At 48.5% G+C, this 27,497-nt stretch overlaps 1 protein-coding gene across 1 annotated transcript; it reads left to right on the forward strand.

Annotated features, from left to right (window-relative positions):
• The first annotated feature begins 20,473 nt into the window (after nt 1-20,473).
• Nucleotides 20,474-25,879, forward strand: ENDOG (endonuclease G). Its single transcript, XM_069609190.1, has 3 exons — nt 20,474-21,780; nt 23,863-23,972; nt 24,867-25,879. Exons 1-3 carry the CDS (start codon nt 21,304-21,306, stop codon nt 25,147-25,149), a joined length of 870 nt encoding a protein of 289 aa, XP_069465291.1. The 5' UTR covers nt 20,474-21,303; the 3' UTR covers nt 25,150-25,879.
• The last annotated feature ends 1,618 nt before the right edge of the window (nt 25,880-27,497 follow it).

Consider the following 27,497-nt stretch of genomic DNA (forward strand, 5'->3'; position numbering starts at 1 on the left):
AGTAAAGAATTGCAGGAACTTGTCATTACCCGTCATCATGAATCATTAATGGAAGGACACCCCGGTTTCGCGAAAACAGAAGAAAAGATCAAACGCCACTTCTGGTGGCCTTCTTGGAGAAAAGACATAAAGTCATTTGTGTTGTCTTGCGGAATCTGTGCCCAAAATAAGAGTCAAAAGAAAAGGCCAGCCGGCCTACTTCAACCTTTGGACATTCCACCAGCACCTTGGCACACCTTGTCAATGGACTTTATAACTGACCTGCCTCCTTGTGGTGGTTACAACACGATTCTCGTAATAGTGGATCTATTCTCCAAAATGGCCCATTTTATCCCTTTAAAAGGATTGCCGTCAGCTTCCACCTTGGCCAAGGAATTTATGGAAAATATAGTGCGGTTACATGGTTTCCCTTCCATATTAGTATCAGACCGTGGAAGTCAATTTATCTCCCACTTTTGGAGGAGATGTTGCCAACTAGCACAAATAGACGTGCGGTTATCCACCAGCCACCACCCCCAGACCGACGGACAAACCGAGAGAACCAATCAGACTCTCAAGCAATATCTGCGGTGCATGTTACACCAATCCGAGTTGAATTGGAAGGACATCCTTTGGATTGCAGAATATGCATACAACAATTCAGTGCATTCTGGAACCGGACAGACTCCTTTTTATACCCTGTATGGTCACCATCCTCGGACCTCTGACCTAGATCCACCTCTGACCCTGGAGATGCCTGCAGTAAATCACCTACATTCCACAATAACCCAAGCCTTCAAGGAAGCTACAACCCACTTACAGCAAGCCAAGAAAAAGTATAAAGAAAACGCTGATTTGCACCGAAGTAAAACTCCTCCTTACCAAGTAGGAGATCAGGTATGGCTAGCAACTAAACATCTACCCCTCAAGGGTCAGCAAACTTTTAATCCCAGATTCATTGGGCCTTACCCCATCAAAGCTATTATCAACCCAGTGGCCTTTAAACTCGATTTACCATCCAACATTCGGATTCATCCCGTTTTTCACGCATCTCTTCTAAAACCAGTACAACCTGGAACCAGACTGTCCGAGCCCCCAGGCCCTGTCCAAATTGATGGAGAATTAGAATTCGAAGTGAAAGACATTTTAGATTGCAAGATAGTTAAGTCGAAACTCTTCTATCTTGTTGATTGGAAAGGATATGGACCTCAGGAAAGATCTTGGGAACCCAGTAACTATGTTCACGCACCACGAATAATTCAAAGATTCCATCGAAGATTCCCGCACAAACCAAAACCCCTGGAGGAAAAGACCTTGGGAGGGGCCTTGAGGGAGGGTACTGTCATGATGCCTACCTCTAAGGAGCCAGGCCGGGCCCAGCAACCCCAGAGGCAGACATCATTTTCCCCAGGGAAGTCTCAGCTGGCCCAAGTCGGGGCCCTTTGGACTCAGTCCTGGCGCCTTAGGCGCCAGGCTCATAGCGGACCCCAGTCCTGGCGCCTTAGGCGCCAGGCTCATAGAAGAGGATATGTGTTTAAGTGCTTGGGTGCACACTTACCTGATGCAGACCTTGCTGCTTCATCCAGGCCCTCTTGAGGCCTGAATGGGACTACTTAACCTGTAGGACTACTTCACCACCCGGGTGTGGTCGGGGAAGGATACATACCTGATTGGTGGAAGGATACATACCAGGAACTTCTTCCAAGGCTATTTAAACCCCACCCGAACAGCCACACATGCTTCGTGTTGTTCTGCACCTAGCAGCTGGACGCTCACCGTGTCAGCTCCTGCATCCTGACTTCAGCCACGCCTGCCAGCACCCTGGAACACCTGCAAGGGGAGAAAGGAAGAGAATAGGAGAAGAAAAGCCCTTACCTGCTAAATCTGCATCCCGGAGTAATTTCTCCAACGGCCCTGAAAAGGAAGACATCATTTTAAAGGCATTTCGTTTCGATCGCTGCAGCGCTGCATTTTACTCACCTTTGCAAGGCGCTTCCATCTTCAGCAGCGATCTTCCGGATTCAGCTACGCCCCGGCGCCTAGAGGAAAAAAGACAAGAACAAAGGTGAGAGGGAGAAAAGGAATAAGGAAAGCTCAGTTTCCTTTTTTAAGTCTTACCTGTTGGATTATTCCCACTGCATTTCGGGTCCTGCCGCTTCCTGGCATCTCCGGACCCCGGCCCCTATGGGGAAAAAAGACAAAGACATTGAATGAGCGAATGCAAAGACATTACCTGAGCGCTCATCCAGAACTGTTTCACTTCGGGTCGGTGCCATATCTCCGGCACTCGTGAAAAGATGCTCTTGTGGCAGCTGGTGGCGCTCAGGTAAGAGTCTGTATTACCCGGTGCTGTCCGGTAAATGTTGCATGTGGAAAACGTGTTGTTTTGTCTCTCTTTACAGATGCGGCACGTGAAAATATGGAGAGTCACAAAAGGATGCCTCCGGTGGTAAATCAGGTAAGTCTATGGTGGTAAGAATTATATTTGTTGGTTCCCTCGGCTCACCTTGTGGATTTCTTTTGTCTCCTAGGTGACGAAGTTCGGCGAAGAAATGATGGAGGCAGCGCCGACCCGAAGGATGCTGTGAAGACTGGTAAGTATGGCGCGGCGCTGCAGCAATGATGTTCTTTACAGGTCCGGAGACGAGATGAATCCAGAATCAGGTGTGGAATATAATAAGTTCTTTTTCTAACCCTGTCCCTTTCTTTCCTCTTTGTCTTTAGCAGCTCCGGATTCGAGGCGGGCGTGGCAGAAGACTGGATGCAGGCTGCAGGCATGGTGAGCTTTACGCTGCTGGATGCAGAATAACGCGAAGTGTGTGTTGCTGGTCGGGCGTGGTTTAAATAGCCTCAAAAGTAGTCCCAGGTAAGAAGTCCCTAGAACCACACCCGAGTAAAAAATAGTCCCTGTAGAAAAATAGTCCCTTTCAGGCTTCATGTTGGATTGGAGTCATTTGCAGCATGGTCTGCCTGAGGTAAGTAATGACTATGAGCCTGACACCTTAGGTACCAGGACTGATTTCTACTATGAGCCTGGCGCCTAAGGTGCCAGGACTAAACCCAGATAGCCCCTAGGCGGGGCTGCTGAGGTTTTAATAAATGTCTAGATGCCTGCTGCCGGGGCTGATGGGCTTGTTCCGGATGCCTGGGGGTAGGCATCATGACAACAACACCTCTTTCAGTGTGGATGTGCGGTCAGAATCTAGAAGATAAACTATTTTATTTTCCCCTGCTGGTGGTATCACTATTATTAGCATGGGTTTCAATTTTTATCAGTTGAATCATATCCCACCCCTGACACCATATGCAAGGAACTCATGGTGGCAACAGTAAAGACAGACACAAGTGATCACAGTTCAAGGGTGTTTATTGAACGGTATAGGCAGGTTGGGAAAATTCCTAATCTAAACCTAAATTTAAGATGGGAGAAAGCTACGACCATCAAATATTAATGAGGCAGTCCTAGTGGCGTCTTGTCAAATAAAAGGGCCAATACTAAAAATAAACAACTGCCAATCCTTACAATGATGTGGTAGTCTCCCTTCCACACGTTTTGAGCACGGGACAAGGCGGGACTCCAGAGCACAGAACATGCTCGAGCTTTCCCAGCACGAGACTACCGTTTCATTCTCAGGTATCAGATCTTCAGTGGTTAAGTCTCTTTTCTACAAAAAGTCTCTTGCCTCCGAGGACCTGATGTGTTCAAAATAGCAAACAAAAAGTTCCTTTCCATATGCACCTTGGGTGATGACTTTTCACCCCTAGATCCTCCTCTTCCGGGCTCAGATCCACAAAACGTTCCCAGCGCTATCAGGACCTTCGGTGTTGAGGTTTCTTGCTACTACTTGGTCCCGTCGGGCCTGGGTGTGTTGACGTGCTGTTTCTTTCTTGGTCCTTCCTGTGGCCTCGAGTGTTCCAGTGGGTGAAAGTGTGACATGAGGGTTGACTACCAGGATCCCCCCTGTGGCTGTGATTCAGGCCGGCTCCCTGGGGGCTGACGCCCCTTGCCACGAAACAGCTGTTCCCGGATTTGCATGGCGAAAGAACAGTGCAAAGCGCTGGCCGGGCCAGCTGGTAGATGGTAATGCAGCCCCCAAAAGACCGTGGGGAAAATAAGGAGGAAAAGGTATATTCAGAAGGAACCAGCCAAGAGAGGCAGATGGAATCAGGCCAGGATAAGGTAGGTAATCAGCAAGAAGGCAACAGGTAAGAGAAGCAGAAGGCAGAGAGCAAAACCCAAGGAATCCAGTAAGCCGGCGAACCAAAGAGACGCTCAGCAAATCACCGGTAAGCCAACATACTGTCATGGGGAAGGCTCCTGGAAGCCTGATGGAAGATCCGCCGCCATTAATGTTCCATCATGCTGTCCTCCCAGCGTGCTAGTCTTTCTTGCAGCTACACATATAGGCCTGGCAGCCCCGCCCCCAAGCGCATTGCAACTCTAGTTGTTTGTTCTCTTTACCTCACATCGGTTGCTCCTATGCCGCTACTGCCTATACTTTCTCCCGACCCGCCTTGGATTTCTTTTTCTCTCTCGCTGCCTTTTTCCTCCTGGGCTTCAGCTACTCCTGAGCCGTTCTGTCTGGTGGCCTTTTTCTTGCTGTATTGCGAGTCTCGCCTTGTGTCCTTTCCGCACCGGCTAGCTTTCCTTCTGTGTCCACTCTGCTTTCTTTGTGGCTTATTCATTTTTGGGCTTGTGGTAAATTTATTGGCCGCTCGCCATGCTCTTCTGCGTGAAACTCCACCGGCACTCTCTCTCTCTCTCTCTCTCTCTCTCTCTCTCTCTCTCATTTTCTCCTCCGCTCGCTCCTAACCGTTGCTACCTACTCTTGTAACTTTCCTCTTTTGCAGTTTTTCTATACTTCCTTTGCCGTTACGTTTCCTGAACTTCCTCTCTACTCGCTACCTTTCATTACTGCCTCTCATCCTCGCGGTTACCTTCAGCTGCAATCTTGCTTTCCCTTTCTGTTTCTTTTCTTTGTTCTTATGTTCCCGTTTCGTGTTTGATACGTATCAGCCCTATTGTGCCTTCCAGTTTGGATTTGTTGGACCTCTTACCTGCTCAGACGGATTTGCTGCACATTCCCCACTCCCAAGGCCTTCGTGCTTCTTCTTTGGCCCTTTCTGTATCTGGACGCTTTTCACCTTTGGACACTGCCTGTACCTTCCCAGAATTAACCATCTCTGAGCGTTGACTATTCACAAGAATCACGTGCATCAGCAGAAGATCTATCTAAGTTTTTTTTGCACCTGCTGGCTTTTTCCCCCTTTTCCTGGGCTGCGCAGGAGGAACGCCATTCTGGTGGGTACCGTTGCTCCGGTCCTACCAGGGTGGCAAACTTCCGGAACAGACCCTACCTCTTCACAAAAAAGGGTGCCCCTGAAGAACTCTCAGCAGACAACTCCATTTCAGAAGTCTCCTCCAGGGACAGCGATGAAGACGTCCAGGCGAGCCGACTCACTGTTGACACATACGGAGCGCATTAAAACGCGTCAATTCCAAGTGACAGTCGGTTTATAAAGACTGTACTTCCTGTAAACCGTCCCTCACGGCGGACGCTGTTGGCAAGGGAACACAGGATCGCATGTACTGGATGGCGGTGCCGGAGATAGCGTTCTGATCATGCGCATGCGCCCTGGAACCAGGAACTGTGGTGATCACTCTGTGAGCCCTGCTGAGACCTTGATGCTGTTGTTGTTAGCCGGTCAAGGGACCACCACCGAAAAAGCGCTCCCCCTGCCGCATCTCCCGAGCCTCATTCACCATCGAGAGTAGAGATGCTAGGTAAGAGGGTGCTGGCCAATGCGGTAGCGGGCCTGGGGCATGACAAGATGGGCAATGCCATTTAGAAATAAGCTTGTTATATGAGATAGGGAAAAGCACAAGGACGTTTTGCCCAATGGAAAAAGACCTAAGTGACACCTTCTGATCATAGGACGCTTTCTGTTGACTTTGGGCTTTACCAAGGTGATCTTGAACCAGAGATCGAACTGTTGATATGTGCTCTTTTAACCGAGAGACTGTCTGGGACAATGGTATTGGAGCTTCTTCCCTTTCCTTCCATGTTTCTTGAAGCATATCTAAAACATCTCTGGCTTCTCGCCCATACAATAGTTTGAAGGGTGAGAAACCAGTGGAGTCTTGCAGTGTTTTTCTTATGGCAAACAGAGCCCATGGAATCATCTGTTCCCAATTGGTTCTGTCCTTATCAACCAACTTCTCAAGAATGGTCTTATTAAACCGTTCAACTAATCCCTCCATTTGGGGGGGGTAAACTGACGTTTTCAAGGTTGTTATATGGAGTAGCTCTTTTACTTCCACCATGAGCTTATTCATAAAAGTGGTATCCTAGGCAAGCCCACTCAAGAGAAGAAGGGAAGTAAATGCTTGAGTATCTGCTGGGCGGTGTTATTACACAGGGGTAATGCCTCCAGGTATCGGGTGGCATAGTCAAGTATCACCAACACCTATTTGTTCCCTAGCTTAGAATTTTTGAGGGGGCCAATGATGTCCATTCCAATCCTTGAAAATGGCACTTCGATGATGGGTAATGCATTTAAGGGGGCTGGTGGTGGTAAATGAGTACTCGTATGCTGACATATTTCACAGGTTTGACTAAACCGTTTCGCGTCGACATGTATCCCTGGCCAATAGAACTTGTTGGCCAAGTGAGCCCGAGTCTTGGCTTGACCTAAATGTCCTCCTGTGAGATGCAGGTGTGCAATCTCATTATCTGTTTGTGACTTCGGGAAACCACTAGTTGTATTCTTAGCATCCGTCAAGCTGGGCTGCCCATAAGTTCTGATTATCTGTGGTGTGGCGGGTCTGTGATACAGGATGCACGGTTAGCTGGTGTCCGTCTGGTCCTATAGGGTTTCAGTAAGGGCGGTGTAAGCCTGGTCTAGAAGATGTGCATCATGGGTATCCAAGCCCGGAACCAATATGGGATTTATAGCAAGCCTGGAACAGGGAGCGAATCCCCAGCACCCGGGTTAGAAGGCCTCCCCACAATTCGTGGTGACGAGCAGTGCAGGCACTGTGAGTGGGAGGCCGCGTTGGAATATCAGAGAAAAGGAAAATGAGAGAGGCAAGAGGGAAAGAAAAAGGGGGAGAAGGGGAAACAGCAGGCCAGCAAGGAAGCAGACCAACAGGAAGGCAAGTCAGCTGGAAGGCAGAACAACAAGGCAAGCCAAGTCAAGATACTTGGGGAGAAAGCAAGGAAGAGCTCAACAGCATTTCACCTCACAGAAAAAGTTTGCAACGCACTGAGCTTGGTGAGTGCCATGCTTTTATACAGTGGCAAGGCCAATGGGAGAGGAACGCTGAGGCATTAGTTATCAGTAGAAACATACCAAGCACCATTCACTGCACATGCGCAGAAGGCAGCCGCTGGTCCTGGGCACATGCGCAAAACACACAACATGGCGACCTTCTCGCCAGTGTTGCAGCGAGAAGTCACAGAGCCGCCACTTAGCCTGCCAAGGTAAGGAGACACTGCAAGCAGCTCCTGCAAGCACTGTGACAGCATCCCTTCAGAAATAATATCCCCTCTATACAGGAGTCTTTTCTTTAAAAAGAAAAATGGCACTCCGCCCTTCCGACCCTCAGACTCAGATACAACCTCTAGGAGGGCCTCAGCAAGTAAAGGATTTTTCCGCTGAGCAAAGGCCAAGTCGGGGAGCATGTCAGAACTTTCGTCATGGATGGCTGGGGTTTGGGTAGAACTAGGTTGAATATCAGCTTCCCCAAAGCCTAAAGCCCTCCTTTCAGTAACATCTTTCTCTGTCTCTTCTCTAGGGATAGGCAACATCACTCTTTCAAGTATTCCCTGGGCTATTTGGTCGCCTGCCTGGATTTGAAAGATCTCCTCCCCATGGTTATGAAGTAGTACCGTTACGTCCCCTCTGAAATCAGGGTCGATCACCCCGACCAGGACATCGATGCCAAACTTCCACGTAAGTCCTGACTTGGGTGCCAACCTGATGTATGTTCCTGGAGGTGGAATAAGAACAAGATCAGTAGGGAAAAGACGTCTTTCTTTTGGTGGGATGGTTTCTGTTCGGCTACTACAAAGATCAAACCCAGCAGACCCTTTAGTGGCACTGTACGGTTGGAGGCTCTATCCTTGAACTTCTCATACTTCATGGTCCCCCAACTTGTTTCAGTTGAGTTGCATCCCACCATATGTGAGACAGGCATGGTATCAAGAGAGACACAGACTCAAAGGTGTTTGTTTTCAAAATCTTTATTTACTAAGGTTCCTGGGTTGGTGTAATGCCTAACTGGCCCTAACTCTAAAGGGGTGGTTCCCTTAACCATAGCTCTCAACTCACCCGCTTTTGGCGGGTGTCACCCGCCCTGTAAAGGACTGACTCACCCGCCAAGCCCCCTGCACGCCCATTCATTCTAATGGGCGTCTCACCCGCCAAAAACAAAATCGGGTGATTTCACCCGCCTTTGCAACACAAATGGTTGAGAGCTATGCCTTAACTGATTTTTCAAATGGCTGTTTCTGTCTTATAGTCCAAAATAAAAATCTGTCTGTGTCTAAACCTATGCTTGCCCTCACTCTTTACAAACATGTGATAGGATGTCTTTAAAAAAAAGGAAAAATAGAGTTTCAACAAAAAGTGGGAAACCAAGGTTGGTTTTAGGTGGTCTTCTCACCAGGTGCAATTTGGTCAATGTCTCAAAGATTAGTTCAACCAACATGGCTGTTCATACGAGCTTCTCCACAGAGCTCTTGCAGCGATTTCAAATACCTTCAGTGTCTTTGAGTTCCTTGGGGTTCCCTTGCCCAAGCTTTAATGTATTCAAGTTACAAACACCATAAAAGTAATGTAACCAAGTTTCTTTTGTAGCTTCTCGGGGTTCCCTTCCCCATGCTTCAATCCTTTCAACACTATAAAGAAAACCAATAGGTCTCCAACTTAGTTGGGCCTCTTAGGGTTCCCTTCCCCTAAGCTCAGGCCTCTTCCAGCTTTCAACACAAAACATATCACAGTTCCTTTTTAGTTTCTCAGGGGGGCCTTCCCCAAGCGTAGGCCGCTCTAGTCCCAAACACAAGTTCAGCTGGTCAGGATGTACCTTTTCCTTATATACAGTCATTCTTATATATAATCTTCTCATGGGGTAGAATCAGAGGCTTTCGAGAAAAAAAAAGGCACTCTTTGCTGTGCCTAAGCGTGACCACTCTGATCCTTTGCCCCTCTCTTTACTTCTTACTTTCCTTTGTACCTTTCATCTTCAGGTGCTTCCTGCACCACTTTCATATATTCCTTTCCCTTAGCTGTGCAAACCTGCACTGTTGTTTATTACTTTCACTTTGTTGTGCACACTTCCCTCCTGTCGTGCACCCTTGCACTGTCTTTTCCCTATCGTGCCTATTGCACACTTCTTTAACTCTTTCGTGAACATCTGCATTTGTTTTCTTCTTTCTGGGTCGCTCACACCCTTTCCTTTTTCTCTGCTGCTAAGGTACCTTTCTTTCTTCTGTGCCACTAGGGCACTCTTTCCCTCCTTCTTACTTTCTGTTTCTTAAAACTGTCCTCCTTGCTATTCCAAGGGTCTCTCTCGGGTGTTTTGGGTCGAGGTCAGGGTCTCACCACCTGCCCCTCATGCCCCCTTGGGCCCAGAACACGGCCCAAGGGAACAAGCAATTGCATGGTCACCACCAGCAGGGTCTCGGCTGCCTTGCTCCGGCTCTCAGGAGACATGACTCCCCAACCATGCTGCAGCCCCTCTCAAGCACCGGGCCAGCATCACAGCACGCCGCTCTCCTCCAGATCCTTCTTCATGCAGCTCCCAGCTTCTTGGCCACTCTGGTTCAGTATGCCTTTCCAGCTCGCTCGTCCATCAGTGCAAGACCATACCTTTTATTGTGAAATAAACAGTAAAGTGGAGTCAGGTGTGAATGGTCACTATTAAATGCCTGGTGCTATTAGTGGAACAACCAGAGTTCTTTCTAGGGTTGGTTTCCCTTATTTTCCCCATGTTATTGCTATATGTAATCTTTACTGATCTTAGTTGCCTCCTTCTGGTCTCACTATTTGTTGAAAATGGGGAGGGGGTTGGGGTGAGATTGGAGATACCCCGTAAAGGCTGAGGGAAAATAGGTTGGGGTATTTTTGAGACTGAGGGAATACTAGGTCTCGCCCTTGGGTATCCTCCCCAATCCCATGTGACCCTCCACTCAGGTGATCCTCCCTCGCTTGTCCACGCCCAGGGTCGGGATCCAAAAGCCACGGCTCTTACTTGGCCACCTGAATGTAAGGGAGTGGGTGGGAGAATACCGTCAGGTTTCTCCCAAAGCTCAACATCCTAACTTTTTGATCCACATGAGCCACCATACCTGAAACTAAGTCCCCTTGTCATGCTTTGCTTGTATTGATTGTTTGGCCAGCTCCCGGATGGGAACTGCAATTTTGCTCCAGGGTAATATGATACTATTTTCAAATCACTGTTAGTCTCATGGGAGGTTTCTATTTTTTGTGATTTTTCCAATGTTGTTCCTTGTCCATGATTAAACCTTTCAAAATATTTGGTCTCAATGTAGGCTCCTGCAGACCTTTCTTTATATGTTAAGGGACTTGGAGTTTCACCTTAAATTACCCTGGGTAATCCAGACTTTGACCACTTGCTCACTGCGCTCAGAGAGGCACAGCTTCACTTTACTGATGAGGCCCAACAAGGCCGGAACACGTGTCTGGGGTTGCTGTTGGTACTCTTGTTCAGAGGAGAGTTACCTAGCCTTTCGGGGCTGGACTGGCCAGGTCGGTGGGACCAGACTGATATGCAAATGAATATTTCTCCTCTGTGCAAGGTACAGTGAGCTAAAACGGGGTTGTATACTCTCCTGAGTGGGAACCTACTCATAGAACAGGTTATTTAGCCATGTTTGTTCTCGGTAGAAAGGCTCCCAGATCTCTGTACTAATGTTTAATATGGACGTATGTTGTGAATGAAAAGGATGCGGCCCCTTTAAGGGAGAGACTCTGCGATGGAAAGCGGGAGCTAGGGGCAAGGGGAGGGAACAGGGGAGGGACAAGTTAATTAATGTTAGAAGAATAAAGACGTTGGACGCCGAGAACCCTTGTCCGTGTCTTCACTGAATGGATGCGTAGCTAGGCCGCAACAACTGGTAATGAAGCGCCATGGCCCACGCCCTGCTTTCTCGAGGAGGAGATGTGGATCTGGAGGAGGAACGCTGCCCGCCCGTGCGCAGCAGGTCCATGCTGCAGTCTGAGGAGGTGGCCGGCACCGGTGAAGATGATGCCGGCGTGATCAGAGGGTACGATGTTCTTTCATCGAAGGATGTTTTTTCGCAGGGTTTTTAACCACAAATTATTTTATGAAAAAACCTATCAAATTTTTTAGGGGGGGTTAGAAAATGATATATATGGGGTGTGGGTGTTTAGGAATACATAAAATATTAAAGGCAATGGGGGGTGGGGGGAAACCCCCAAAACATTTTTTAAACATTTGATGGGTTTTTTTGTTTAAAAAATCACGGTAAAAAGCCTTTGAAAAAACATCCTACGATGAAATGACATGGAACCGATCAGAGGAGGTGGTCGACGCCCACAACAAGCAAGAATGGTGCTGTGACCGAAGGAGGAGGCCACCACCTGACGTAAGGAGACCAGCGACCTGGAGGAAGCTGTTGCCAGCAATGTAGTCAGAGAGAGGGAGCTGCGGCAGGGCTGCAGCGTGAAGACGACCCCGGCAGCAGAATCATGGAAGGAGCCAACCCTCACCCGCTGTGGAGAGGTGTAGCCAGACCAGAGGGAAGGCCAGGCCAGTACTCTGCGATGCAAAGCGTAGCTCGGAAGCCCAGGATACAAATCGACGCACCAGCTTATAATAAAGGCAAATCCACAACGTGTAAGAGGATACACGTAATTACAGGGCCCTTCCACACCAAATAGCACACTGCAGTGCCAACACTGCCTTCAAGCCACAATTTCCACACAGTCAACAAGACTACACAGGACTACGGGGTCTCTCAACCCCAAGAAGCACACAGCAGTGCCAACACGACCATCAAGCCAGAATTGCCATATGGGCAACCCGACCCAGTGAGAGGAAGCAAGGAGCTGCACACAAACAGGATAACCTGCGCCAGTAAAGGGAGACAAAATCCACCACTACACACCACAGACCACCAAAGCAACGCGAGTAGCCACACCAAGAACAGTGGATCATGTCACAAGGAGGAGCAACGGATGGAGCGGCACAAGTGGCAGCAGGAATAGCCCCCACAAACCCAATGACATTTCTACGACGCCCCAACCCATTCACGCTAGAACCACAGGAAGACCAAGGGCAGAGATGGCAGGAATGGATGGAAGAATTTGAAGAATTCCTGAGGGCAGTAGGGAACCAGGATGCAGCCTTCAAAATAGACATCTTTACCAATCTTATAGGAAAGGAAATGAAAGGAATAATAAAGACCATACCGGCCCAGGAGAAGTCGACATATCAACTGGGAAGTTAGTAGTCCTTCCTAATAGAGACTACAAAAGGTACACTTTTAACCAGTGCACGCAAGTACCCCACGAGACGATTGGCCAATTCATACTCCGACTCAAGAGGAAGATAACATACTGCCACTTTGCAAATTTTAACGATGATGAAGCCATCAGGTTGTGAGTAATAGAGGGATGCATATCCTCGCAATTCAAAAAACACCTACTGAAGAAACCACTTCCCCTACAGGAGATAGCAGACCATGGAAGGGTGTATGAAAGGGTTGACGTGCAAGCTGCCAACATAGAAAATCTGAATAAAGATTGACACAGTGGCCGCCATCAACACCACCCACCAGGGATAAAACAGATTCTCCAACCCAGCACCTTGTCAAAAACATGGCACACCAACCGTCAGCCCCCACCAGAGAGAAAATGCTGTAGATGTGGCTTTGAATTTCCCCACAAGGGCCAATGCCCAGCTATTGCACAAATGTGCATGAGGTACGGCTAGGAGAACCACTTCCAGATCATGTGCCGAGAGAAGACACCACTGCTACCTGCATACAGACCACCTCCACAGCCAACTTCCAACAAGAGATATGAACAACCGAGAACACCCAGCTCGCGCAGGTACCGAGAGATAGACAGCGTGAGAACGGATCAGACCAGAAACATGACGACATACTTCACACATCCAGGGTTCATAAGAGCTGTAGAAAATATGAACATCGATCCGCCTGGTAGACATCATGAGGCGTAAGAGTACTCCTTCCACGTGCAACCAAATCAGATGGAAGACCAAAGGTACACACAAGAATACAACACGGGTGACCCGTACGAAAACCCTCCACCTGAGGAAGAATCAGCTACAGCAGAGCCGTACTATGAATATGATAGATACAGCAGAGAATACGTCAGGCTGATATATGACTCCTCAGACGACAGCGCTGCGCCGAAAGTGACAGTGCAGAAAAGTGGCGTACTGTAGTGAAAAGGGTATTTGCACCCGCTGGGACCAGCCCTTTTTGCAATAAATTACCCTATCACACCCCCATACAGGTTCTCCATGCGACGGCCATGAACACAATGTTGGAGGGATAACACCTTCAGCATAAATTTAGCATTTATTTGAAAGAAAGCGCAATATAAAAGAACAGTAAATTTAGCAGCATTTTAGGCATAATGAAAATTCAAGTTAGAGATATCACAAAAGTCAGAACACAGCCTCATGTTCCTTGTATGTTATTATTAGCGCTGGGGGACCCTGGTTATCTAAAACAAACTGCTGCTCATCACCAGGTGTTATTCCATAGCCAGCTCTATAGATGACAGCGCCACAAGGAGCCGCATGGGGCATCACCACGCTCCGGGCACTTGCTCCATGGCAGTCCACGGATGAATCTGCCACTGAGTCATGTGTGCACGCATACTTGTACTGTCGTGCTGTCAATCAGCATGACGCACTATGCTAGAACGTTCTCACTGCAAGCATGTTTACTGCTGGAAAAACCAAACTTGCTAACTCTCCAAGACGCTCCTTCCTCCCCGCTTGGAGCCCATCTGCAAATTCAGGAATGTTTGTTATCAGTGCGTGCAAGGCCTTACCATTCCTTCTCATGCGAATGAGGGCCTGTTTACCAAGGCTGGAAGCGCAACGGTTGCAAAGAAAGAATATTCCAGGAGAAGCTTGCAATATAATGCATTGCCATTAACCCCCAGTGGGCAAGCTTTACCGGTCCTACGCTTTGCTAGCTAGTGTCTAAATGCTACAAGACAGGCGCTATATAGGTGCTATAATGCTTCAAACACTCAAATACAGGTCTCTATTAGCTACTGAACTTGGGCCTCTGCCCTGCCTTACTATGCACAATGTAACCTTCCACTCCTTTGAGGCCTGCACATTCAATGTAGCTCCTTAAGCTGATAATGTAAGCGCTACTAACACATTACTAATTCTGCTATAAATATCTGTTTCAGCATTTAGCACATACTTTGAATAAATTATTAGTCGTAGCTGTTAATGCAGCCCTCTAAGGACCTAATATATGATATGGTTAGCTCAGCAGGCTAATGCACCTAAGGAAAATGCAACTTCCTTCACACTACAAGTACACAACCCATTCTTTATTGATACAGGAGCCACTGTGAACATCATGAACGAAAGAACATATCACACCATGGCTGGAGCATATCCCCTACAGCCGCCCCAGGCTCGCATCTTCCAGTGAGGAGGGACACTCCCGCCCCAATCGAAAGGTCAATTCTGCTGTGATCTGGTACACATAGGACGACGGGTACCCGCCACAATCCATGTTATACACAGCCCTGTGACAGAAAGAAGCCTTCTCAGCTACAAGACGGCCACCACCCTCACCCTCATCAACATGCAATATGACCAATCTGAGACGGTGCAAGGCCTCTTGCCAAACGCCCAGGCCATATATGCACTCTCACAACGGGAGCTAGACATGGATGATTTGAAAGTGGCATTCCCGGAACTGTTCAAAGGCGTGCGAATGCTAAGAGACACCATCATCAAACTCCACACTGACCCATCTGTGAGACCTGTGCCACAACACCCTCGGATGATTGGATTCTACCTACAGGCACAGGTGGCGGGTGAATTACATCTCTTCCTCGAAAACGACATAATCGAGAGAGTCGACGGACCCCCTCCATGGGCGTCGCCCCTAGTAGTGGTGCACAAATCTGAGGGGCGCCTGCGCCTTTGTGTGGACATGCAGATTCCCAACACCGCCATCCAGAGGGAAAGATAACCATGACCCAACATCGAAGATATGCTGGTAAGACTCAACCAGGCTACCCGGTTCTCCAAGCAAGATCTGAACCAAGGGTACCATCAGGTAGTCATCGATCCGGCCTCAAAACCCATGACAACCTTCACGCCAAACTAGGGTTTGTTCCGCCACAAGCGGCTTAATTTCAGAATATCATCAGCGGCCGAGATATTTCAAGAGACAATCCGTAGCTTGATTGCCCCCGTCAAAAATGCATTCAACTACGGCAATGACATTTTAGTGTTTGGCGTCTCCCAAAAACAGGACGATGACGCCTTAAGACAGGTATGCAACATTGTACATGCAGCCGGCCTCAACCTCAATGGACCAAAATGCACTATCAATAAACCAAGCCTATGTTTCTTCGGCCACATATTCTCCGATCAAGGGATCAGAGCCGACCCTGACAAGATCAGCGCTATTGTGAACCTAGAGGCCCCAAATGATGTGCCAAAACTACGTTCCTTCCTAGGAATGGCAGGATACTGTGCCCAATATTTGCCACACTATGCAACACTCACCAACCCACTCTAGCAACTCGTAGAAAAGGACTCTCCCTTCGAGTGGGACGAACTATGCCAGAGGGCCTTCCACACCATTAAACAAGAGCTAGCCAGCAACCACCAGTTGGCCTACTTCAACCCCTGCTGGGACACTGAGATTACCAATGATGCCAGCCCGGTGGGGCAAGGGGCCATACTTGCACAAACAGATACGAACAACAAAACCGACACAAAGGTGGTTGCCTATGCCAGCAGGGCACTCTCCACCAATGAACAAGCATACTCCCAGACTGAACGTGAAAGCCTAGCCGCAGTCTGGGCATGCGAGAAGTTCCACCCCGTCGTCATTGGAAGAACATTCATCCTCATCACAGACCACCAGGCACTCCTCTCCCTATTCGGGAACCCCAACACCAAGATGCCCCTGCGCATAGAATGGTGGGGCATTAGGTTACAAGAATACAATTATACCATCGCCCACAAACCTGGGGTCGAGGCCAAACCAGCAGACTACTTATTGTGACACTCAGAAGGGCCAGTGGAGAATGTAATGGAACAGGAAGCTAAGGCTTACATCGCTTGACTGTCCTTCAATGCCCTACCCCCTGCCATCACAAATGACCTCTTTGCCAACAGAAGCAAAATAGACCCCACCATCCAAGTGGCAATCCAGTTGACGAAAGCCAACAGGTGGTGCCACCTGACCACGGAACACTTTGCGACAGGGGAGGTGGACAGGAGGGACCTGCAAAGGATGGCAAAGATACACAAAGAACTCGCCACGACTGACCAGGGGATACACCTACGTAGAAACCACCTAGTGGCCCCCAAAAGTCTACGGAAAGCGCTGGTAATCATTGCACATGAAAGCCACAGGGGGATTGCCAACACAAAACAGATACTACGAAACCAAGTGGGGTTCCCGTATATGGACACAATAGTGGAGGACACACTACGGCACTGCACATCCGTGCCAAATAACAGCAGCAAACAGTCCCCCGTGCCCGCTACAAACAGTACCCCTACCAGAAGGACCCTGGCAACTGGTAGCCCTGGACTTCTATGGATCTCTAGAAAAAGGGGGTCCTCTACTAGTGGCCATAGACGAATATTCACGCTTTCCCTTGGTAAAGCATGTCCAGTCCACAGCGTTCCACCAAGTGGTGTGCGTTATAGATGAACTGTTCAGTGGGTGGGGTGTCCCCAACACAGTAAAAATGTCCAACGGCTCACAATTCCAGGGCCAAGACTTTTGGAAGATCGCGGCATGCACACCTTGGATTTATGGCCACCATCAAAAGGACACACCAGAAAGCAGTGGCAGACCTGATGCCGATGCCCCAGGCCATATCTCAAATGCTGAGGAGTTACCGAAACAGACCGCACGAGACAACTGGAAGGACATCCACTGAACTCATGGTCAAGTACAAGCCAAGGACGCAGCTACCACAGCTCGAGGACTACACCGCAGCAAAAGCTGCAGAAATCCGGAAACGAGAGTCTGAGAAAAGAAGGTAAGCCAAAGAATGGACAGACCGGAAAAGGAAGGTGGCAGAACCGCAACTCCCAGTCAGAGAAGTCGTACTCGTCAGGCAGAAGCAACAAAAGAAGATGGATACGAGATACGGCCCCGAGCCAATGCTGGTCACCAACGTCAAAGGGCTGATGGTCACAACCATGGGAGAAGATGGGGAGATTACCCGGAATGGCTCCTTTTTCCGCAAGCTGTTCCAAGAGAACGCTGATGAGGACACACACTTGATGGAAGGAGAAGAAGACGCAGAAACCCCAAGAGAGGAGGCTGTGACCCTCCCACCAAGAGCACCACAGGGAGAGACCTGCGAATCACCAGGCGCCCAGAGGGAACCCTACGAAGGCCCCCCGCCTCATTGAGCAGATGTAGGCCATGAACTTCCCTGATAAGTAAGGGGAGGGGGTTTGTGAGTGAAAAGGATGCAGCCCCTTTAAGTGAGAGACTCTGCGGTGGAAAGCCGGAGCCAGAGGGGAAGGGGGGAACAGGGGAGGGACAAGTTAGTTAATGTTAGAAGAATAAAGAGGTTGGGTGCCGAGAGCCCTTGTCCGTGTCTTCATTGAATGGATGCGTAGCTAGGCCGCAACAACGTATATACTATTGTCACAGCTAGCTCAGTGTATATGCGAGGTGCGACTATCTTAGCTTACACTGACTCCTAGTGGTATCATTGATTATGTTAGAAAACAGCGCCTTAATTGGCTTGGCTTGTTTGCATGTTCTATCTTGAGATGCTTGCAAGCCTGATTTTTCGAACTGGTTATCTTTTCAACTTCTCTGTATGAACCAGGGTAGTCCAATCCCCCATGCCCCGGGCCGTGGTCCCCATTGCTACCTTCTCCTTTCCCTTTTGGGCGTGGGCCACTGCGGTGCAGCATTGTGGCTGCAGAGCCCTTTTTCAGTGTGGCCGCGGTGGAATGAAATCCAACTTGGTGCCTCTTCTTTTGTGCGGGCGATTTGGGCACAGCTGCTAGGTTCAGCATTTGCAGCCAGTTTATAGCTCGCCCTTGAGCCTGAGTGGTGATGGTTTTTTCACAGTTGTCTCGGAGCTGCTGAGAAAAAGGTGCCAGCCATGGTCGTCCCCGTCACCAGCAGTACATTTCTGCTATTGGCATCTATAGTGCCACTGGGGTAGGTTTAGGGGAGTCTCTCTGACACAGCATCCCTAAATCAATCTCTGTAGAGTACTTTAAACACGCTTCAGATTACCACCGCTCATTGCTGCCTCTATGGTGAGGGATAACCCTGGTACAATGTCTGATGACCTAATTGGCAATATTTAACCCAGAGTTTCTCTATTCCTAATATTGTGTCTCTATTCCCATATTGGACTGTAAATGCCACACATATAAACGTGCCATACGATAAGTGAAAAGAAGACAAATGTTTTAGTTCTTGTACATATGAAGATTAATGACAGAGGCCAAAGGATATGACACTTTTACCCAAGATCGTAATGTGTTAAAGCTGGGATTACAGCCAATAATACAAATGGGATGATATCTGAAGTGTTAGGTATCACTTTTGGGGCTTGGGTTGACACAAATAGAAGCAGCTGGCAAGTAGATGTATTGTTTGTTTCTAGTCAGTCATTACACTTTTACCAGCAACATCTATCTTCGACCCTACACTTAATCAGACGATTGTCTATGAAGCATAATCAACAGAACTAAGGATCTGTCCTTTAACTATAGAGAGTGTTTTACTTTCTCAGACCTGAGGCATTGATTTTGGCTTGGGTGGGGATGCCTTTTTGTCTCACTTTCATATCCTCAATACATAGCCAACTCTTTTTCAGAGACATCTGTCAATTGGGCTTGCCTTTTCCAGCTTGCAGGAACTCATCAAGGGAGTTTTAACATTACCTTTTGGTATAAATAGTCACAAAAACTATCTGGCACTCTTGAGCACATCTCAAGGTCATCATGCACTCATAACCAGTCATAATACATTTCTTCAACACACCTAAATATCAAGAGGAAATTGCTCTAAAGGCTGTCTCTTTCATTCTCCTAATTTACCCTGGCTGTCCTAACAAACAAATACATATTTCTTACATACATCACCCCTTACATGTTCGTTCTACTGTTATTTTGTCCTATTGTTTGTTACCCATGTTTGTTCCATTTTCTTCACCCAATTTACCGCCCCACGCCCCTGATTTCCTAATTTTCTCTTCTCCCACAGAGTGTGGTCTGGTTTAATATCCTGGGTGGGGTCACAATTCACTTGCACGCGGACAAAGACTTGGCGCCTTAAGACCACTAGGGTGGTGACTTGTGCAGTATAAAAGCCAAATAAGATAACATAACAAAGATGCCAACTCTCATGATTTGAGCGGGAGACTCGCGCATTTTCTTTGTAAAAATTTCCTATTTTTCACTTTTTCCCCTCATAAAAATATTCCAACTCCAATTGAATGGGAAATGACATTCTCCCTCCAAGGTACTGCCAAATATTGGCATGTATGGGAAAGGATTGTGGGTAAGAGCAGGTATTATGCTTGCAGGAAAGGGGGGTATTTCAATATAGAGCAAGCTAAATGGTTCAGACAGACCAGTTGTGGAGCCTCTCATGTGTTTCCCGGAGTCTTTATTGTACATATTGTATCGGTTCTAGTTACTCTTGGCTATAATACAGGTAAGTAGACACACAATACACCCACCGGCCATCCTCACATCACCAGCTCAGGCCCCCAACGTACACACATGGAACATTCAGATACAACACTCACCAAACATTCTCCTGAGCTGCCAATCATCACGCTCACCAACATTTACCAGCATGCATCCATTGCCAGCAGGACAGGACAAGAACAAGACATAGAACAGAGGGGCGGTATCAAGAAAGACAAAAATAGCTCCTGTGAGAGTGGTCAGGCCTCTAAGGTAAGTACTGTGACGAGGAGGAGTAGGACTAAGAGTAGTAAGATTACCGGTAAGTAACCGGAGTTTAACGCTACACTCATTTTTTTCTGAATTTACGCTGCCTATACCGAGATTCCCTTCACACCTACGGCCCCCTGCACTACTGCCTCCCCTGAGTCCTCTCCCCAATTCACCTTGGATTTTCACGAACCCTCGCTAAGATGGCCGCCGCTGCTGCTCCACTTTGAGAGCACACTTGCGCGATAGAAAACGGACTACCAGATCAGTAGAAAACGGACTACCAGATCAGCAGGCTGCCATGACAGATAGAAAAGGGACTATCAGATTAGACAGTGAGGTAGGACTCCTAGGCCTCTTCTGGCAGCACCACCAGGCCAACCCCCCCCCCCCCCCCGGGTCACGGTCACTCAAGGGCCCGCCGGCGGGGAGTGCACTCGCACCACTGGCCCGTGTAGAAGGGCCGCATGCAGAGCTAGCTTCCAGCCAGTGCTTAGAGGATGCACGGCAGCTTCCGGGCACACGGACCCAAGGCGTGGCAGGCTCGTGCATCTGCTCCAAAGCTCACCTGAAAGCTGGATCTAGGGGGCGTGCATGGAGCTGGGCCCGGAGATCTGCTGGACATAGGGGGGCTGTAGATGCAGCAGAGAGAAGCTGAAGATCCGGGGTTCAGAAGATTCTAGCTGCACTGGGGTGGGGGTTGTGCTTGGGGTGTAAGGATCCCAGCTCAGATTCTAGGTTCAGGGAAGGAGCTAAGCTGTTCTGGGATCAGTTGAGGCTCTTGGTTCAGAAGGCAGTGTGCATATCTCTCTGTGCATATCTGGGGCAGCAGAGCTGGGCTCCTGCTATTGTCTGGGTTCAGAAGACTCGGAATAAAGCAGGTTTAGATGCAGTAGAAATAAGAACTAAGCTTCGCAGGGTGGGTGCAGAAGACAAGATGAGCTAGGCTGTTCTGAGAGTGGGTGCTGAAGACAGTGAAGCATGTCCTAGCTGACGTAGACTTGTGCTCATGTTGGGTGCAGCGGGTTCTAGGTGCTTCTAACTGCCCTGAGGATTTGTGGGGCGGCTTAGAGTATACAGGGGTTTGTGTATAGTGTAGGATTTGGGCACCAGAACTGTGTGCTTTGGCTGCACAGATGCATCGACTCGGGGGTGGCAGGGCGGTGCTGCTTTCTGCTGTGTCAGTAGCCATTGGTACAGGCCTTGGAGCAGGGCTCATGGGCTGGCAGTGCCGGGGTGACTCTAGACCCAGACTAGGCTCTGTCCAGGCAGCTACAGAGGTGGCTCCTAGTGCTGCATTGATGAAGTATGGCTTCCCCGGTGGCCTAACCCAGATGCGGAGCCGCGAGGGCTACATGTTGGCTTACGACCCCCGGCTTCGAGGCGCTGCCTGGGTCATCGAGAGGCTGGACACAGAGCGGCTGGAGGGCTCCTCCACCCGTAAAGCCTGCGAGTTCCGAGAGGATGATACTGTCCACGTATACCACCGGGCAACCAATGCAGACTTCCGAGGCAGTGGCCTGGACCGGGGACATCTGGCAGCCGCCGGCAACCACAAGTGCAGCCAGAAGGCCATGGATGAAACGTTCTACCTGAGCAATGTCGCACCGCAGGTATTGGCAAGGGCCCTGCCAGGATTGCTTGCATTACAGAGGGGAGGCGCAGAATACTTTTGGGCCACTTCAGCAATGAAAAATGGGTGATTTGTTTTTATTTATTGGGTGTTGATTTATAAGGTGCCCAGTATAAAGAACAGATTTTCTTGTGGTCGCTCCAAGAGAAGAGGAAATGACATTAAAAAGTACAAGGGGAAGAGGGTAGACCATCAGACACAAAAAGACCAAGTGCAAAAGGACTAGGTGCAGGGAAGAAAAGCATGCATCCTGTCGTGACCTGAAGGACTAGGTGCAGGGAAGAAAAGCATGCATCCTGTCGTGACCTGAAGGACTAGGTGCAGGGAAGAAAAGCATGCATCTTGTCGTGACCTGAAGGACTAGGTGCAGGGAAGAAAAGCATGCATCCTGGCGTGACCTGGAGACAATCTGTGGACCAGGGGCCTTTTTAGAGTACTGTTTCACTTCCATTTACCCCCCCCCCCAATAACGCATGGTTCATTTTCCACTCAACATGTTTTCTTGTAAGCCCCCTGCTTTCGTGATTGATTAGCATATGTGAAGTAGGGCACAGACTCTGGTCATTCTCGTAGAGGTTAGGTGGGGGTGTTTTTCGACAATTGTCATGAACTTTGTTCACCCTGGACCCTACCATAGTATAGATCTGGAGATTAATACTTCAGAAAGTGCTGAATATCGATTTTAGTTTTGTTCTATTTGTGTGATTATTGATAACATTAATTCTGTGATGTATATGTATTGTTTGTATTTCTTCTTTGAGTTTTTTAAAAAATGTTTTCATTCAGTATGTTACATTTGCACAGACGTTGTTGCACTTTATGCACTAGCACTTTAGGACATTTTATCTTTGTATGACTAGAATATGTGCAGTTTGTATCGGATCAGAGGTCAGGTCTTGATTTTTGTTCCAGTGATGCAGGTGGCCACATTGATTGTCCTCGGTCAAAATATTGGTGAATAATAATACTTTTTTTAACTGAACAATTACATTATAAATGATATAGTGCTGCACCGAATGGAGTGGGAGTGCAATTTACAATTCATGAATGCATAGAAGCGTGTCTATGTCAGGAGCCCTCTTGTTAGTATATTGTTATGGGTTTGTCCCCAGCTCCTGTACATTAGGGGATGTCCCTTTTAGTTAATTTGCGTGATTATATCTGCCTAACACTAATTGTGAAGCACTTCATGCCATATTTCTCCCGCTTCCAAGCGCTGTGCCAACGGGTAATATTATTTCAGGCTACTGAATCTGGGAGGGGTGAAGGGCTGAGTCGGACGTGCTGGGATTTGAACCTGTATCCTGCAGGCTGAGCACAGCTGTCAAAGGCGAGCCGTTAACTCCCTGTGCGTCAAACGGCTCCCGACTTATGTGTTCTTGCTGAAACACCATGTCCTCTATACATCCAAAATCTGTAGGGGGCGTGTGGGGCTACTTCTGCTTTGAAAGCATTACATGTTCCCTATTTCAGTTAACAGTATTCTGCTCCGTTCATTGACTCAGGCCACTGAACCGTGGTTCAGTGATTACACTGTGCATGGGCACAAATGCATTGATAGACTGAAGGGGGTTACCCCCTTTATTCCTATATAACCCAAGCAGGGAAACTGGTTTACCTATAGGAGGCCTGTACACCTAGAAAGACTTTGTTCCTTCATAAAATGGGTTAGCTCTCGGAACCATATCCGTAAAGCGTGCATGGTAACCTGCATCTTTCCAGTCCACTACTCTCCCACCCTCCTCGCTCTACATAGTTCATAGCAGGTGACCTAATTCCACCAGAGCTGGGGTTGTGGAGAACTGAGAACAGGAAGTAAGACCTCGGGAGCAACAAGGACGTTTGCTTTAAATGCGAAGTCAGAATTATGTGTCGGAAACCCTTAACGGAATTAAACGAGGCCTGGGCAGACAATGGGGTGGTGGGGAAGCATAAAGATGGTGCACTGGGACTTGGGTAAGGTTTACGGTTCTTTAGGAGGTAGAGCCCAGTGGGTCTTGTAGCTCTTGACTGCTGTTAACATCCATGTAAGACTGAATGATACCATTTTTTGTGCTCTTAGGACCCTAATCTGAACCAGAATGCTTGGAATAACCTGGAAAAATACTGCCGGAGCCTCACCAGGCACAACAAGAGTGTGTATGTCTGCACTGGCCCCCTCTTCCTGCCCAGGTAAGTGCTGTACTGTCCTTTTTTGTCACTCAGGCCGCTGGGCTACCAGCATTGGGGGGGCTTGGGCTGCGCCCCAGTGTGAGATACATGCTCAAAGCCAGGGAGGAAGACTTGATTAGTCCACTGTGCAAAATAAAGACCCTGTCTATTCCCACAGTGGGAGGGGTGTGGGTGGAGGAGGAAGAAATTGACTAATCCACTGTGCAAAGTAATGTCACTGGTTATACCCAAAAAGAGGGAGAGGGGACCTGGGGACTAGTCCAAAGTATTGAGTAAAGATCCTGAGTATTCCCAAACCAGGGGTGTGGGGAAGAGAATCTGACTAGGAGACACAGCAATACAAGACCCATGCTATTCGGATGATGGAATGTGTCCTGGGGGGGGTGTGGGGGAGTAGGGCTTAGTCTGGTGGCATGGGTGTATCCTTGCTCTGTGTACCACTGCCTCTTCTTAGTCTGTTTGTTCCCTTGCTCTGCCTTGCATCGCTCTCAGTGCTGTAGTCTTCCATTTTTGTGTAGCTGGTTGTACCCATGCCCTTCTTTACACAGTTCCTAATGCACTGGTTTCTTCCCCTTTGTGGACCCGGGTGTACCCTTGCGTTTCTTTGCATGGTTTTCAATGCTCTGGTTTCCACCCTTATGTCGAGCTGGGTGTACCTTTGCGTTTCATTGCATGATTAGGAAAGCTATAATCTCTTCCTCTTTGTGGAGCTGGGTGACCAGTTGCATTTCCTCACACAGTTCTCAATGCTTTGGTTTCTTCCTCTTTGTGGATCTGAGGGTATCCTTTCATTCATTACACTGTTCTCCATGCTCTCGTTTCCTCCCCTTTGTGGAACTGGGTGTACTCTTGTTTCATCACACAGGCCTCACTGCTCCATCTTTTTTTCCACAGGATGGAGGCAGATGGGAAGATGTACGTGAAATACCAAGTCATTGGGAAGAACAATGTGGCCGTTCCCACTCACTTTTTCAAAATTGTCCTCTTGGAAAAACCAAGCGGGGAGCTCGAGCTTCGTCCCTACGTGATGCCAAACAGCCCAGTCGACGAGAAGATCCCGCTGGAGCGATTCCTGGTGCCCATCGAGAGCATTGAGCGAGCCTCAGGGCTGCTCTTCGTTCCCAATATCATGAAAAGGACTAACGGTTTGAAGGCCATCTCGGCTGGTACCCGATGAGCAGGACTCTTCACTTGAGAGCAGACTGGGGCCTGAGGAGCAGGACTCTGGATGAGGTCATGTGGTCCAACTTGCAAGGGCGTCTGGGTCTTGGACGTCATGATTGGGACAGGACGCCCATGAGAATGTCTCTGGACCTATCGTTTGGTCATCTTTTCCCTGGAGTAGGGCAGCCACACGAGAAGGACACTGCTCTCCTGAGCAGTCCTCACCCCTTTGGGGACCTTACGAGCAGAACAGCCATGGTCACTAAACGGCACACATTTCACGAACTGGAACTGTGGGGACACAAGCACCCCAATTCAGCTGCCTGAATCACCAGCAGCTACCCATGTGCATCTAGTGCTTAGCCTTTGACCTCCAGGGAAGCCCGAAGTCCTATGAAAGACTGCTTATCTTAACAATAGCACATATTATCTAGTGCTTTGTGCTGGATTTCTTCCAGTCCTAAGAGCTGTTATTTTACCCAATTTAACGGCACGTATTGTATTGGCCTTGGAAGTGTGCAAGGCAAATCAGTACTGCTGGGATTCATGCCTGTGACTGCAGGTCGTGCTCACAGCGCTGGGGGAGGGGCTGCGAAACGTAGCTCATTACTTGCTGTGTCTTTTATTTATTTTATAATACACCTGCAGCTGGGCTTGGGTTTATTTCTCATGATGAGGACATTTGAAGATTTTAACATTGAATCAATGGAGTTTTTAAAATAAAATCTATTCTGAATACATGATCTCGGAAGCATGGTTGTGATTACAGCTTGTTAATAGCTGTTGTGGACAGACACAAGCTGATGAAAAGGAAGCTCTTTCATCTCCTTTCTGAAGCCGCTGCTCCATTTGTTTATTGTGCTTATGCAGTAGGTCAATTCTGTTTCAAAGCGCACACCGGGCAACTGGGAGAGAACATGGGATTGAAAACAATGAATACAGTGGAAGATAAAGACAAACCTACTATGCCTTGTGAGTATTCAGAACATGCAAGTGCAGCGAGAAGCAGGGCTTGGGGGTAAGTGCTGGAATGTCCGTGCTCCTGGGTGAGGCGCAGTTTAAGTGCATAGAATGGCAAGTGCTATGCGACCTAGGGCCGCATTGGGTAGAAAGTGCAAGCCTACAGGATTGAGGCCGGTGGGTGCTGAGGCAAATGCTGAAAGGTAGGCGGGGCGATTGGGGGTAGGCGGGGCGATTGGGTATGGGAGGCCAAGTCCCAGAGGATACATAAGGGCCCTGGCCACCAATCGCAGCGACTGTGAGATTAGCATATGAGGGATGAAGGGTAGGAGGAGGTGAAGAGGAAAATCTTGAGGAGCTTCCGGAATCTGAGGAAGTCCTGCTCAAGACGAAGATGGAAGGGGACGCTGTTAGATAAAGGGGGAGCCAGCAGAAGAAAGTGATTGGCCTCCGGCCCTCTGTTTAGCGAACGCTTGACACACAGTAAGTTGGTGCCAAAGGACCTCAGAGGTCTAGAGGGGGTGTATTTAGTAAGAGAAAGTTGCAGATAGTGTGGTCCCAGGCACCAGACAGCCTTGTGGATGATGCAGAGGGATTTGAATTTATTCCGTGCCGCAATAGGGAGCAAGTCAAGAGTATTTAGGGCAGGAGAGATGCGGTCCCTTAAGGCCAAGGATAAATCTTGCTGCCCTATTCTGGATTAGCTGGAGGGGTCGTAAAGTGGAAGAAGGTAGATTCAAGGCTATTGCAGTAGTCGAGCTTAGAGAGAACCAGGACTCGGGTAACACTGAGCTTCTGGGGGAAAGTGATAATTCCTTTGAGAAGTAAGAGTTGAAAGTGGGACTTCTTGGCAATGTCATGAGTGTGAAGGAGGAAGGAGAGAGATGAGTCTAAGATGTCTCCAATGTTTCTGGCTTCAGAAGAAATAGCAGGGCCTATAGAGGATGGCTAGAGTGAGGGGAAAATAGAGGTAGCAGGGGTCCGAATGGGAATGATCTCGGTCTTGCTGGCATTAATCCAGAGGTCATTGGAAGTACACCAGTACTGGCTTCCAGCTAGACAGTCGGGGATGATAGAAGATGCAAGAGGGTCAACAGGAAGTTTGAAAAGAAAAAGTAAGTGTTCAAGAGCCAGGAGGGGAGGTTTGACGCCTGGGGGACACCACAGGTAGAGAAGGAAGTAGGCGATGAGATAGTGCCAAAAAGGACTTGCGAAGAACGGTCATTTAGGAAGGAGTAAGTCAGTCCAGTGCCCGCTCCGAGATACCAAGGGTATCATGGACCCGTTTTATGAGGATGGAATGGTTAGCGGTATCGAAGGCAGAGGAGAGATTGAGTGTGATGTGGACAGCTGGATAGTCAGTCCAAGCCGTTCTTCACGGGTGTTCAGGAGAGCAGTGTC

Source organism: Ambystoma mexicanum, chromosome 8 (genome assembly GCF_040938575.1).
Source record: "Ambystoma mexicanum isolate Mex_15411 chromosome 8, UKY_AmexF1_1, whole genome shotgun sequence".
NCBI lineage: Eukaryota > Metazoa > Chordata > Amphibia > Caudata > Ambystomatidae > Ambystoma > Ambystoma mexicanum.

Coding starts and splice junctions, on each gene's coding strand:
- ENDOG (XM_069609190.1), top strand. CDS start 21,304: ATGCATCGACTCGGGGGTGGCAGGGCGGTGCTGCTTTCTGCTGTGTCA. Junction 21,781..23,862: donor TGAGCAATGTCGCACCGCAG/GTATTGGCAAGG, acceptor TTGTGCTCTTAG/GACCCTAATCTGAACCAGAA. Junction 23,973..24,866: donor GGCCCCCTCTTCCTGCCCAG/GTAAGTGCTGTA, acceptor TTTTTTCCACAG/GATGGAGGCAGATGGGAAGA.